Genomic DNA, 16,313 nt, shown 5'->3' with positions numbered 1-16,313 from the left:
ACAATATCATATTTATATTGTTGCTATTAATTTAGTCATATGTAGATATTATAGTGATACAATAGAATAGACAAATCATATTTGGTAAACCAAGCTATTTTATAGTACTCCTAGTTACTGTTGTTGATCGTTAAACTCAATAAAAAAGCTCAAAATAATACAAAAAGGTATGGCCCACAAAACAGTAAATGAACATCCGAGCTAGGGAAATAAGACAATGTCTTCATTTATCAACATTGAGTTTCTCAGACATTGAATCTTGACCAATTTATTGAAACTAGATGTATATATATTGTTGAGTGACCTATTAAATGAAAGTTTGGGTGAAACGATGTATCTAGGCGTACGTAGTGTTTTCAAGTGTCAAAACTTCTTATCTTTATTGTCTCCAAAAGCATCTATGCATGTTTAGATTTATGTTGTCATGTAGTGTTCCACATGTTTTTGCATACCTTTTGTCTTCTTCTTCTAAACAACTTTCCTTCTTGTGAGAATCTCTCCTTCAAAGGTGGCTTTTGGCATGCTCGTGTCTATGGCTTACACATGTTTTGGTTGTAGTATGGAAAGAAGATAGACTCTCTTATGTTAATTTGTTTGTTGTAACTTGTCACTAAGACATCTTACTCAAGAGTAGGGGATGTCTACTTCAAACTAGGCTACTGGTTAAAATTAGATTCGGACCAATGATTTCGTTTTCTAAATCAAAATCAAAATCGCCATGCACGGACTGAATTCAAATTGGCATTTTCGGCTCTATTGGTTCGATTCCAAGTCCAAACTATTGGAATCGTAACATACAGTTAACCGATGATTTTGAAAAAAAAAATCTGGTAAGATCAGCAAAAATTGCCCATAAATTAGCTATTTTGAATTGGAACCAAAACCTTCATTTACTTTCTCGAGTTGGTTACGGTTACAATTTTTTTTAAAATCCGATGGTTCTTGAACCGACGACATCCCTAGTCAAGACAAACATATTCAAGAATGTTTGGTTGTGCAACTTTTACTTTGATCATCGACGAAGAATATTTTCAAATTTGATTATAAAATACGTTAAGAATGTACTCATTACTTGTTATGTTTATGAAATATTCAAATATTCGAATATGAGTAGGGGTGAGCAAAAAAAACGAAAACCGAATATCCGAACCGAACCAAACCGAAATTTTGAAATTCGGTTCGATTTTTTCAGTTTTTCGGTTCGGTTCGGTTTTAAAAATAAAAAAAATCGGTTTTTCGGTTCGGTTCGGTTCGGGCGAAGAAAAAAACCGAAAAACCGAATTATATATATATTCTATTAATTTAATATATTATATTATATATAATATATATATATTCTTTTAATATATTCTACTATATAATATATATTATATAGTAATATTAATTTTATATTATATATAAATATTCTATTAGTATATATAAAATAAAATAAAATACACATATATAAATATATATTTATATTATATTTATTTTTTTTAGGTTTTTCGGTTTCGGTTTTTCAGTTTTTCGGGTTCGGTTCGGTTTGGATTTTTAACTAAATTCAGTTTTTCGGTTTTGGTTCGGTTTTGGCAAAAAACCGAACCGAAACCCGAATGCACACCCCTAAATATGAGACATGTTCCGACTTCCGAAGCATACAATTGGACATGAAATGAGAGACTAATCATTATCTATTGATTATTTATGAGCCTTTTTATGAATCAAACAGAAATTTCTGGTATTTAGGGAATAATATACTTGCATGGTGGCTGAATGTCTTATAAATATGATTAAATTGACATAGTGATACTCGATTAGTCGATTGTGATAGTATCATTCTTTTTCTCTTAATAGGAATGCTATGTTGTAAGGGGGAAAAAATTCTATAGTGCAATAATAATATCATCTTTGAAAGTATATGTATTTTAATCGAAATTATTTTTGTCCGAAAATGCGAAAATCGTTATTAAATTTTGTTAGTGGTCTGACATCCACTTTCTACATGGGCTATTTCAATTAATTAATTTCGCATAACAGATCAACGACTTATAGTGAAATGAAATTATGAACATTGGGCTTCTTCCGAAAGCCAGCCCAACAACCGGCCCATATATAGGCTTGATTTTGTAATCCGACAAATCAATTTACAGTCAACATATACTATTATTCAATTATAGTTAGAGAGAATTTGTACTAAGATGCCATTTACATAATTTTATGCGCATGCCTTCGATTATTAGTATTTAAATTGGGCATGAAACGCAGGCTGTTTTTTAATTTATTTATTATTATTTAATTGTGTTTTGTTCTACTATATCTTAATAACAAAGAAATTACGTGTACGGAGTATACTATAGCTAAACAGTATTGTAAATTTGTAATTCAATTTTTATATACTCAAGAGTCAAACCAAATCGAAGAGATTTATTCTGTAAGCTGTTGGTGTTCGATTTGATAAATTAGATAGAAACGAGTTTTATTCATTTATTCGGTTAAATAGATAAGATCTGTGCATATTTAATCTGAATACTATGTTACGCATGATTAGTATTAATGCGTGAGTATTGTCCTTCCTATTTGACAGACTTAATCTCAGATTATCTCGAATTAACATATGTGTAATTAATATCCTTTTCCCCAGACAAAATTAAGCTAATCTCGGAATCCTCTCCCAACAAACAGACAATTTCAAAACAATTTAATTTTGAAGAACAGAACACAATAAAAACATTAAATAAATACAAATCTAACTCTTTTTTATTAACTAATTTCTCACAGCCACTTATACTATTCAAGAGAACAAATATATACTCCCTTCTTTCGTTATTGTTTGTCACTAATTTTCTTTTCTGTCCGTCCGCAATACTTGTCAATCATATTAATGCAGAACATAAAATACTTGACATGCTTCACCAAATTAAATACATGTCACCCAATAATTTACATGCATATAACCTACATTAGAATGCATATGGAGTATAAAATTATTAAAAATAATAGTAATAATTTGTATTCATACCTACATTAGAATACCTAATATATTCGACTGGCATGTACATGATTTTAAGTTCATTATTACATTCTCTTGGAGACATTGACATTACATTTTTATAATTACATGTTTCAGCACACTTGGTCCTCCAAAGCATGCATGCATGCAAACTGAATTTTTTTTCAAAAACACAAAACATATAGGGTTGAAGGTTAATTAAACAAGTGGCATGGGGAGCCCATTTTGATCAATATTTTATTTTTGAAACTGACATACTAAAGATTTTGATTCACTGTTTAGAGCATGCTCGCTGACCTTTTTGTAGTTAGTTAGGATTCCATTTAATAAAAAAAATGAGTATTTCTTTTTTTAAAAAAAATTAATCGAATAATGTCGTTTTGAGCATCATCAAAGACGTTTTGCACACAAATGAGATTATTTTGAAAAAAAAAAATCAAATTTTATGATTTTTAGTATTTTGTTTTTAAACGTTATGAAACTGATCAAAATTTTACTAAACTTCATAATTTAAATGACACTTATTGTCTTTCATTTTTTGGACTTAGAAGTATACTTAGTTTAATTTAATGTGTCTATTCAATACTCCGTATATCTAAAACACATTTATTCAGAATAGGTCCCAAAACTCGATAAAACAACATAATCAAATCTTCTGGTAGTATTTTAGTCAGACCCAAAGGCCAAAGGTGCAACCTTTATTAACAACCTCGAGTAAATAAACTATATTTCTCAAATCGAAAAGCTAATATTTTGGATATCAATTACTCGTACATGTTTCCTTAAGGAGGTTTGTCTATTTTATAGCACTAAATGAAATTGGGAAGGAGAGAAAACTGAAAAACATTTGAGAAAGAGATGGTATAGAAAGTTCATATAAACATGGAAAAAATTACATATATTTAGAGCACTTTCCATAGATCCCCCAACCAACCCCACTAACTCTGATAAATATGAGTACTTCATGATATCTCAAAAATTGTTCTAGGCGTGCCATATTCAAGTGGGGTGCAATATTATGATGAACCCAATACCATCTACAACCACATTCCCACATCATCCTTCATTATATCACTATTTTTTTTTTCTCTTCTAGACAAAGTCAACCCCACATTTGAGATCTCATCACCCATGCAATGACATCAATTAGCATGCATTATCAATATTCATATCCCCCTAACAAAAAAAAAGAGTAAAAAAAATAAAAACAAAAAAGAATTCCACCTACTTCCGACGAGCCGCGAACGTCTGGAAAACGACGGTCCCAGCGTCCGGGAACTCGTCGGCCGCGCGGCTCCGGACCCTCAGCCCCAGCGGCTCGAGGGCCTTCGCCACGCCCCTCCAGACCTCCCGCCCGGCCGCGGCGCACGTGGTCGAGACGGATAGCGCGGCCGGGCGGAAGACCTTGACCACCTTCTGCAGCGCCTCGATAAACTCATCCCGGTCCACGTAGACCGACTCAAAGCTGGCGTAGCTGAACCCGTCCTCGGGCGTCACGTGGACCGTGGAGTAGCGGGGCCCGTCGACCCCGTTCATCGAGTAGCCGCAGGGGTCGAAGGCGTAGTCGCAGACGAGCGCGTGCCGGTTCACGCTCCTTAAACCGGTCACATCGGTCATCTCCGAACCGGCCGAGTCGCCGGTTTTCCCATCCTTGAACCGGCGGAAAAAGTTCCTGGCCAGAACCCGGTCCAGCTCGGTCATGCAAATCTCGACCGTGAATAAACCGGAGGCGTAATCCCCTGCGCGCGCGTCCACCGCAGCGGAGTCGCACGCGGTGAACACGTGCCATTTGTGGGAAGATTTGGATTTGGATTTGAGGACCGCCGCCTTTTTGATAGAGAGATTCTTGGGGAGATTCTGTTCGAGGAAGAGAATCTCTTCATTGAAGGAGGTGTGCGGGTGAGGCTGCGCGTGGGGGAAGATGAAGCTGCCGCGGGTGTACCTGCACCCGCACAAGGTGAGGCCCACGGTAGCGGCGTGGTCCGCCAACGGACGGATGGATTTGAGGAGCTGGGTGGTCCCACATGTCTTGATGATGATCTTGGTGGGGTACACGAAGAGGCTCGACTCAGACAACACGTACGCGTCGAAGCGCGTGTTGCCCACCGCCGAGACCACGGTGCACTGCACCGCATGCAATACTTTCTCTATTTTAGAGAAGTCAATCCGCCGGAGCCCCTTTTCTCCGGCGGTTGGATCATCGCCGGAGAACCGGAGCTCGACTCTCTTCTCGAAGCCTTCGAACCCGGAGACCGCCATTCGGTCGAATAAATTTTTCCTTCGATGATGGTTTGAACTTGGAAGAAGAGTTGTGTGAGTAGTGTGTGAAATTGAGGTGTGATAGATTTGTACAGGAGAGTAAGTATATATATACACATAGAGAGAGAGAGGGGGGATCATGCGGATGAGGTAAAAAAAAAAGAATGATTGTGAGGCAAAATGAGTGCAAGATGATGGTTATTTTGGAGGGTTTGTGATATCTTTGGAAGACAATAACATGAATCTAATTTCATGCCCACGCCTACCCTATTTTATGTATCACTACTATTTTATAGAGATAATACATTGTACTATACTACTATCAATGTTAAAGAATAGGGGAAGAGGTGGTGGGTGTGGTCTAACTAGAGATGGAGAGTTAGTACAATTTGAATTAGTGCAATGTATTTAATTAGTTATGACAGGAAGAGATATGGATTAATGAAATGGTCGGGAAAGTGCCAAAAAATATTCATGTTTTGGCATCATTTCTTGCTGCTCAAAAGGTGCACCACTACTGGGCAGAGAGCACCACAATTTTCTTGTTCTAACGAGTTATCATTCCAAATTTGAACTAGAAATGAGAAAATCCCATGCAAATTACCTAGATATATAGCCAGCTACTTTTGATTTAATTTAATAAATACTATATTCATTTTATTTCTAAATATTCTAGCCTGTTTGAATTGTACTAATATATTGGTAAGTGAAGGAATGTAGATGATAAAATAGGGGCAAAATAATATAGTATTAATATTTAGAGGTTAGAGAGAAAAAGGGACATAATAATATAGATAGATGGTTCAAATGCATGATAATAATTATGAGAGTTCCTAAGCAGAGGCAGGCCTATTTCCTTGTATGGGATGCTCTCAAGTGCCCACTTCCCTCCATCACTATAAACACACACACACACACACACACAATATTTAGATCTTGCTTAAAGATTTCTCAAAATTGGGAATACTCAACTTTTTTAGTATTTATATATAGCATCAGTTGTCATCATTTATTGGGCAATTTAAATGGTTAGACAATATTAATGTACATTGTGTATGTCGACGGATTGCAAAGAAACAAGATGATTTTTTTAAAAATTTTGTATGTAAGTGAATCATTTGAAAAGATATTAAATTCCTTTCAATACTCAACAAGATAAAAGGTACTACTACTAATATCTTACTTTAGTTTTCCGACACACAACATTCAAAAATAAATTTATTTTTCTATTATATATGACTAATTACTATATACAAGCACTATAATTTCGCGATATTTCCACTTGGACTTCAATAGTCAGTCACGTTTGGATATTTGGGCCGTAATTGCTCCATGGCTGGGTATTGGCACAGTATATAAGCAGGCTTGATTATGTATTAGATCACTGCAAAGAAATATTTATTGATAATTACTACTTAGTTAACAGCATATATCTTATTATGATTAGTACATGTTGACAGTGATGATTTGAACTCAATTCTCCAAAATTTTAAACTTTTAAAAGTAATTATTATGATTAAATAAATGAACTGTCAACTTGTGAATAGTAAGTGTTTGTCTACCCAACAACTTGAAGACATGTATATACTTGCCCATTGATAGCATACAATTAAAGTATTGAGTATCTTAAGTCTTTTTTCATATTCAAGAAAGATAATGAATTGAAGACCAATAATCTAGAGTGTGTATGTATCCACCAAAAGGTTTACCCCTTAGCTTTTAAGTTACTATTAGTTCTAAGTGTGGTCCTAACAATCAAAGACTTACCTTAATCATATAAATCGAAAGAAAAACTTCATCGACTCGACAGAGTTTATAATAAATGGTACGCATTTGATGCATCTCTTGATGGAATTTTTACATATATACGATCATTTATTCATTTTATATGGATAAACATGCAACTATTAGGATACTGGTAAGTCGTATCCTCTCCAACTAAAATACTTATTCGAGAATAAAGAGATTATATTATTGCCAAAATCGAGGAATTTTTAAATATCATTGTACGATAGCACCCATCTTCCGATCAAATAGCAAGAGAAGTAGTATTTTTTTACAAAATCACTATTTGTTGCATTTGATAGGAAATTAAAAAAACTAGTCCATCGGTTCTCAAATTTATATGATGGTATATCCTACCATGAGGGAGATTAAATGTGAAGGATGGAGATGCAAGAAGCCCTAACACTTGAATTAAGAAGAACTATTTTACTTGGAAAAATATGTAATATGACATCTTCAAAATGTTCAAAAAATTATGTAGAGCATTCCACATGATATGATCACATTTAAGATGTAGATATTCTTCAAGTTATCAAAATGCTAACGCGATATAATTATAATTAGATTAGAGGACTGTAAGAGAAGTGTATAAGAAAATTTAAAAAAGGAAAAAATAAAATAAAATAATTGAATAGTTGATATATAATCAATGAATAAATTTTGTGTGTTTGAGGAAGAAGAGAAATGATATTCATATTCATTATGTATGCGTCATGCACAATCTTATGGTGGGTAACCATTAAAACCACGCGATCCACCAAACTCCACATACCTACACACACCCGCACGGATCCGTATGTGTGTGTGCTTTTTTTTTATAGGTAATTGGTCAACCACTTTTTTAGCTTTAGAAATTAAAAGGATACAGTTTTTGGGCCAAATCTTACTACTTCAAAAGTAAAACAAAATCTAAACTTTTTACATCAAAAGGTCAAATTCAAATCTTACACCACGACATATATATAAATAATGTATAATAGTAGTACTCCTCAAAACATAAAAGTTAATCTGATTTCACATTTATATGTGTAACAATATGTTGGATGATATATCTTGATATATACTACTCCATATAGTAGTGGGAACGATTTGGTTTAAATTGTAAATTAAATTATGGTTTTAGTTTATATTTTAAAATTATTGTTTAACTTTAATTTCACAAAATTATGGTTTACTATTCAGGTTTGGTTCTAAATCTTACTCGTCTCGTGTATATTTGAACCTCTACATGCATATATCTAGATACAATGGGATGTGGTTAGAACTAGAATTGTTGTCATTGATCAATAATTTATCATTGGCTTATGTGTAAAATAACATTTATTTTATGAAATTGGTTGTTTATTATACATAGAGTACAATTTAATGTTTCTTTTTATGACAATGAATTATTATTCATATAAAACTCAATCGTCCAAATTAATTTTTAATTAACTATTAGGAACTTGTCCATATAGTACATAAATATTGATTATTTTTTTATTATCCATCACACTCTACTGAGCATGATATGATCTACTATTATTAAACTAATTTTAATTTGTATTATTGTGTATGTATATAAATTCAAATACGCTAAATTTTGTACATACTACACAAAATAAAGTTTTCGTTTGATGATGTATATTAGTTATATAAATAAAAAAAAATTATTGGGACATAAAAAGAATTCCAATTATACTATTACTACAACTTATATGTGCCCCCGACAAAGTCCCATGTAACTAGACACAATCTAGTATATGTGTCCTATCACCCAATGACATCAATCTACATATACCACTAATTTTACAAACATAAAGTCCCCACCCAAAAACACATTATTAATTAATCCATAATTTCAAAAGGTTACAACTTACAAGATACAATTCACTTTAGCCGCCATACATGCTTGCATGCGCACATATATAAGAAAGAAAAACCTATTTGGTCATAATATGATCATTTATAATCAAAATATATTTTTAATTATTGATCAATAAAATTATAAAGCCGTGTTAAATACCAGAGAGAAAATTATCTTTGAATACTAGACAAATTAATGTTTTATTGTTGGCCATTATATGACTAAATAGTGCTACTCATATGTATTTACATGTGTGTATATGGAAAAGGATTATATTTGGTAAAAAGTGCTGAGAAATTAGCTATAGAGTTAATTTTGTGTGGAGTTTTGAGCACTACGAGAGTATGAGTGCTACTGTATCATGCGCACAAAAATATTGCAATAGAGGTGCCCACAACTTTATTAATTTTCTTTGAGTTTAATTGTTTGGCCACTAATTACTAACTAAGTCAATATTTACTATCATTAATCTAAAAATTATTACTGAAAAGACTAAGTAGATCATTAATCTCTAATCTCCGAGCCACTAATTTACCACTTTAAATACCATGCACATGCTTGCGATGGTAATGATAATGCAAATTAAACAAATAGTAGTAGTACTAATAGCATATTAAATTAGGATTAATTTATTTTGGCCTTTATATATCGAACCAATTTTGACGTGTGCAATATGTCATATTAAGTGATGGAGCGACACAAGCTTAAGCCACTAAAAATAAATTATTCTTACTATATTATTGTACAAAAGTCATTGTTGTAAACAAATTATAAAATAATTCTTTTAATATTTTGAATATTAAAGATATATTATACCACCTCTACTTTTATTTACCAAATATCATTCAAACTCAATTCACAAATAAATTGATATAAATAATTAAAGTACCATTCAACATTTCAACTTGAATTGATACGTTTCCACCACCATAGTCCATATATATTGATATAGAGAATAGAGATAACTGCCCGCAGAAGCGTAGCGCAGTTGACAACGGATGGACAGATCTTGCTGCAATGATATAGAGATAACTTTTCCCATTAATTAGGCAGCAGTCAATTAATTGTTGGTGATTCTTATCCACCCAATCATTGCATATACTTGTGAGTTTAGGGGAATTTTCATTGTGATGTGGGCACAGATACTATCGAAATTAATGTACATTAAGCTTCGTATTTTTAAGACCATTATGTACATTATTTTTTCTCTTATTTTACTTTATCTTTCATTTTAATATTTACTATTTTTCTAAAATCAATGCAAAAAATGAAACACCTTTATTTAAACAGAACGGAGGGAGTATATATCTTCAACAATTTTTCATAATTTTGCTTATTATACTATTTGTATAGGACGGAAGGAATAGAATAATATACATTTAAAAAGGCTAATTTTGCTTATAATGACAGATCTTAACTCACACTTAAAATTCGTTGCATAAATATTGTTTGCGAATTAATGAGATATGCAAATCAATAAATATCGAAGAGATCTTAAGCATACCTTTGAATTTGTAGAACATGTGACCTCAAATCATTAGTGAATTACACATATTTAATTAATTAAATCTTTGGGTACTATTAATAATTCATTGGTACCAAAATAATTACTTATGCTAGTTGGATTATCCGTTAGAACTATTTTAATTACAAAATTTGACAGCCAATATATTCGTATTATTATTAGAGATTGCAGTCCTCATCACAATTCCTCGAGCCCTTCAAAAATACTACGCGAATGAAAAATCCTTACACGCCCCATCATTCTCTCGTGCCTTTTTTTTAACTTTCTTTAATTTTATTTTATTAGTATTTGATAGAATTATAAGTGATTTTGAGCAAGAATCTATGTTGATTGCTCCACGCAAACCATCATTTCTTTCCCAACTTGGCTTTGTTGGATGTCAACATTAATCTCAATTATAAAGCCAATGCTTCAATACTCTTTTGAGTTTTTTTAAATCAATTTAACACTAGGAATATTGCTATTGGTCTCTAAAGTAGTGCTTTTTGATGCCATCAAGTAAAAACTCAAATGTAATTTCCGCAGGAAAAAATTAATAGATTTTAAGTAGTACAATGTAGGTAACAAAAATCGATTTCCTTTATCAACATGTTGTGATGCAGTTGTCAGTGCGGAGCTAAGATGACTTTGAGGTCATGAGTTCAAAACTTCCTACTCACTGGGAAACTTTCGTCCAAACCCAAAAAAGTCGATTTCCTTTTTAGTATGACATAGAAATGGCAAGATGTTATTGAAGTCCCCAAATCATCGTTGACATAAACATGCTGTCATTATTCATGGTAATCTTTGGGGTGCAAAACAAAAAAAAACATTGACCTCATAAATAAAATCATCACTTCCCAAATATGAGAGCTAGAAATTATGAATGTATGGAATAATAATGGATTTGTAAGATGAAGAGTCCCAAGTTCCAAGAGATACATAAATGGCATTGGCCAATACTCCAGCACATTTGAGTAGAGAGAGAGGAGATATGTATGCATGGAGGTCATCATGTTCCCTCTTTTTATTGCCCTAACTATTTCAACTCCTCTTTCTTTATCTATTCACCCCAACCACATCATTTTTTCTACTATACTATCATATTTTATGTGTATTATGTGGGGCTTAATTTCACCTCTCTTCTTTAGCATGGCAATGTGGCATATATTCAAGAGTTATTTGATGGTGGCCCCATATGAGATGGTCCAAGGATACCAATTTGAATTTTTAATATTTTCTAGTTTACATTTGTCACACAAGTTTTCTATATATGCTCTTTTGTGTAACTGTATATGGTCTGCACTCTGCACTCAAATCAAATGCATCACTACCTGTCTAGACATGTCATTGTAGTTGTAATTTAAATGAAATATGAAAAAAGATGAAATATAAATACATAACTCACAATCACATTTCCAAAAATAATTTTGTCAAAATACTATATGAAGTAACATTTATGTATAAATTGATTAGAAAAATGCTATCCTATACAGTCCGAAAAGGTTAACCAGACATGCGTGAAGATACTTGTGTAAAATAGAATATGAGAGCATCCATTGCTCTTGCCAGCGAGCATGGATGTGGATCCGGCCCCACTTTTTCTGCCTGCTCTTAGGCAAGAACACAACATCAACATCCGTGCTCTTCCGCAAGGACGAGCACAAGATGCCCACCATTCTATTATTCAATTTAAATAAAAACATTTCCACAAAATTAAAATTTCTTTAAAAATACCCGGAATAATATTACAAATTACAATAAAATTAAAAATTACATAAGTAAATTCCTAAAAATAAAAATTACATAATTAAAATCCTAAAAAATAAAAAATTACATAATTAAAATCCTAAAAAATGAAAATTACATAATTAAACTACTAAAAAATAAAATTACACAATTTAAGCGTAAAAATGCCCCCGGTGAAGACTAATCATCATCCGGCAATATCCCCAACGTTCTTTGGAGACCCCGTATCATCGCCACATGCTATCGAAGTTGCTCGGGGGTGATATTTGACCTATCGGCCAAATTGAGTTGGGCCAAACCCCCCCCCCCCCACAATGAGTTGGTGGGGGGTTGAGGTGGCACATAGGGAGAGGGAGCGGGTTTGAGATCGGGGGTGGATGGAGTCGCGGCGCGACGGCGGTTGGCGCCGCCTTCTTCCTTCCTTGCGGTCGACGTTGGGAACCGCTCGGGCCGGCGTCGGGGTTACCCAAGTTAGCTCCGGCAAGTTGGCTAGCCACGTCTTCGGAGCCGGCGTCGGATAGGGATACCGACCTTGACCGTTTGGAGGAGCCGCTAGAGGAGGATGTTACGTCTCCCCTATACTTCGGATGCGACCGCGTCTCCTGCCAAATGTTGAGGTACTTGAACGGCTTGTAGTTCATGGATTGGTAGGTCGACAAGGCGGAACTGATGACGTCGACCTCGCTCCGGCCGCTCCCCGCCGACCGCTCTTCCTGGAGGTAATACCCCTGGAACTTTTGGATTTCTTCGTTGGCTCTGTATATGGCTTTGCGCACCATACTCTCGTTGCGCTCGATTGTTCCAGCCGGCCGGTTTTCATTGTACCGGCGACAGATGCGCCACCAATAATGATCGCCGGATTGGTTCATGCCAATCTCCGGATCTTCGGAGATTGACAAGAACGGTTTGAATAATTGCTCCATCTCCGTCGGAGTGTACGGGGTGCGGACACCGCGAGTAGGAGGAGTCCGAGTTTGGGAGGGGCCGCTCGACCTCGCTCTAGGCTCGGGTGTCCACCCGTATTGCCCTTCAGGGGCATCTTGGTCGTCGATCGGGTAAGGCCGGTAGCCACCTGGAACTTCCGAACCTTGGGTTTGAGGAGGGGCCGAATATTCCATTTCCGGACTAGGAAACGGTTGCGAACCGAACCAATCGGGGTTCCAACCGTGGGAGCCCGGGGGCTGATCGTCGTGGCCGGACATTGTTTTGTTGTAAGAGTAAGAGTGAATTAAAGATTGGATGAGAATTGAGAATGGAAATGAGAGAATTTGGATGATAATTGTGTAGTGTGGTGTGAATTTTTGGTGTGGAAGTTGGGGTATTTGTAGATGAAAATGTGTATTTTTGGGGGAAAAATTGAAAAATAAATTAAAAGTGCGCAGAAAATGGATATAATTTTTTGGAAAGTGGGAATATTTTTTTTAATCGGATTTTTTTAATTAAAATCCGATTTTTTTTTAAAAAAAATAAATTGCCAACGGCTATGCCGTTGGCCAATCACACGCTGGCACATCGCCTGCTTGCTGGCACGGACATGCTTGATGCATCGAGTAGCGCCGTGCCAGCGGCGCGAGCGCAACGGCGGACAGCGTCTTCGTGCCGCTGGCACGGACGGACGGACGCCGTCCTGCTCGCCGCTGTGGATGCTCTTATTCAATATATATAATAAGCTAATCTATGGGACAAATTTATAATCAAAGTTTTTAGAGGTTTAAACAAAAATTTTGCATGCATGAATCACAAAATGGGATCAATCATTAAATTTTACTAATGTGCTTTAATTTATATGTTGGATGATGCACATATACATTAACTGGTACAAGTCACCTAATCTTCTACGCAAAGACCTCAGTATCTTAACCTTAAGTAAATACTACTCCTACATACAGTAGTATTTTAAGTTGAAGCCCATTATCCCTTTCATGGGCTTGTAAATCTTCTTGCTCTTTGGAGAAAGCCCAATCTTAGCTAAGTCCATTAGTTCTCTTTTAGGACATTGTTTACACGAGTAGATTTTTAAACTACACTTTGTTTTGTCAAAATTGAAAATGATATCCTAAAATTTTAAGTTGGGTATATATTTGAAAAGTACAAACTTATTAAGCACATGCAGTATCATCAATGATAATCTATAATTAGATATTTGTATAAGGATAGTTATAAATTGAAGAACAAATATAAACACACAAATTTTTTATTTAATAAAATTATGAGTCTTTCAAACGTTTAAATATTAGTGAGATTTAATTTGCAATTAACCCTTTTATTAATTAGGAATCAATTCAAATCTGATTGGGTTGATGATGGTCACAACTAGATACTTGGGTTTAATACTACCATGTTCGAAAGCAAACAAGCTACACTAGCATAAAATAGAACTAAGTTATTGTGATACTCCAAGAAATTAAACCTTATTTCAACACAAAAACGAAAATATAAAGGGCATGTTCATTGTGAAAGATTATATCTTATGATTAAATATGTAATGTTTGGTTTATATGGTTGAATCTTACAACTTAATCCTAAATTGATTATCTTATGATAATAAGTAATAGTCATCCCCTCCAACTAAAATAATCTCACAACTTAATCCTAAATAGATCATCACATATGATATTGAGTCATGACAATCGGACATAGAATAGTTTAGACTTAATTAATAGTTTTCGAATCATAAAAAATAATTTTTGGTTAGGCAAACTTAAAACTGCCCAACTTTTGGACTACATCCAAATATGGCTGCGTAGAAATACAAAAGGGAAAAGGGTGATTCACTGATTCTTTCAAACAAGTCTTTCTACTTTGATAGTAACATATAGGATATCTTTCAACTCAATTTCAACCAATCTTGATAAGTCAAACCTAATGTCCGAATTTTCTTCCTCTCCCACAGATCCTCACATCACTCTCTCTCCCCTCCTTCTCTTGATACCATAAAATATTTCTCTCCAAACCTCCATTTTTTCCATCCTCTAATGGTTTCATGAAACTCTTTCCCCACAAATAAAAAAAAAACTAAAAATAGAAAAGAGTTAAACGAAACAGTTGTAACTAACTAAATCAGAGACAGGATGGCCCTGTCTCTTCTCCCCCTCCTCGGCCTCCTGTCCACCATCCTCCTCCCCTACGCCGCCGCTGCGGCCGTCCCCTCGTTCCGGGAGGCCCCTGCCTTCTGCAACGGCGCCGCATGCAGCTCGCACGTCGTGCACGTCATGATGCCCCTCGACACGAACTACATACGCGGCACCATGGCCGCGGTGCTGTCGGTCCTCCAGCACTCGACATGCCCGGAGAATGTCACGTTCCACTTCCTCTCCGTCCACCTCAACGTCGAAATCTCCTCCCTCATCAACTCCACCTTCCCTTTCCACGCGTTCAAGATGTACCGCTTCGATCCCGGTAGGGTGAGTGGAAAGATATCGAAATCCGTTCGCCACGCGCTCGACCAGCCCCTGAACTATGCCAGGATATACATGGCAGACATCCTGCCTGCGAGCGTCAAGCGCGTGATATACCTGGACTCCGACATCATCGTCGTGGACGACATCTCGAAGCTGTGGGGGGTGGATTTGGAGGGGAAGGTGCTGGCGGCGCCGGAGTACTGCCACGCCAACTTCACGAGCTACTTCACGGAGGCGTTCTGGTCGGACAGGATGCTGGCGGGGGTGTTCGAAGGGAAGAGGGCGTGCTACTTCAACACGGGGGTGATGGTGGTGGACGTGGAGCGGTGGCGGAGGGGAGGGTACAGGAGGAAGGTGGAGGAATGGATGGAGGTGCAGAAGCACAAGAGGATATATCACTTGGGTTCTCTGCCGCCAATCCTGCTCGTGTTTGCGGGGAATATAAAGGGAGTGGAGCATAGGTGGAACCAACATGGGTTAGGGGGCTTCACCCGGGGCCAATCAGTTTGCTGCATTGGAGCGGCATGGCTGAGGCTGGACTCACGGAGACCCTGCTCGGTCGACTACTTGTGGGCCCCGTACGACCTCTACAGGTCGTCTCGGGTCGCCTTGGAGGAATGATGTGAAACCTGTATAATATACACGCATCTCTGTTTCAAAGCAAGTGTTGGTGTATATGTATAGAGGATGGATGGAATGCATAAACGCAGCTTCATACTATTATTTACTATGTAGTAATATAATCATGCAATTGAGATGTAATTGCAAATATCTAAAAGT

General features: G+C 35.8%; 1 protein-coding gene and 1 pseudogene across 1 annotated transcript; one reads left to right on the top strand and one right to left on the bottom strand.

The window, feature by feature from the left end:
* Positions 1 to 3,826: 3,826 nt before the first annotated feature.
* Positions 3,827 to 5,490, bottom strand: LOC121797081 (S-adenosylmethionine decarboxylase proenzyme 4-like). Its single transcript, XM_042195817.1, has one exon. It carries the CDS (start codon positions 5,387 to 5,389, stop codon positions 4,214 to 4,216), a length of 1,176 nt encoding a protein of 391 aa, XP_042051751.1. The 5' UTR covers positions 5,390 to 5,490; the 3' UTR covers positions 3,827 to 4,213.
* Positions 5,491 to 15,009: 9,519 nt separating this feature from the next.
* On the top strand, positions 15,010 to 16,311 carry LOC121808219 (annotated as a pseudogene).
* The last annotated feature ends 2 nt before the right edge of the window (positions 16,312 to 16,313 follow it).

The sequence above is a fragment of the Salvia splendens genome, chromosome 1, assembly GCF_004379255.2.
Source record: "Salvia splendens isolate huo1 chromosome 1, SspV2, whole genome shotgun sequence".
Lineage (NCBI taxonomy): Eukaryota > Viridiplantae > Streptophyta > Magnoliopsida > Lamiales > Lamiaceae > Salvia > Salvia splendens.
The sequence above is the reverse complement of the archived record's forward strand: the minus strand, read 5'-3'. Positions and strand labels throughout refer to the sequence as shown.

Excerpts from the sequence above, each read along its gene's own strand:
- LOC121797081 (XM_042195817.1), bottom strand. The coding sequence starts at position 5,389 with ATGATCCCCCCTCTCTCTCTCTATGTGTATATATATACTTACTCTCCT.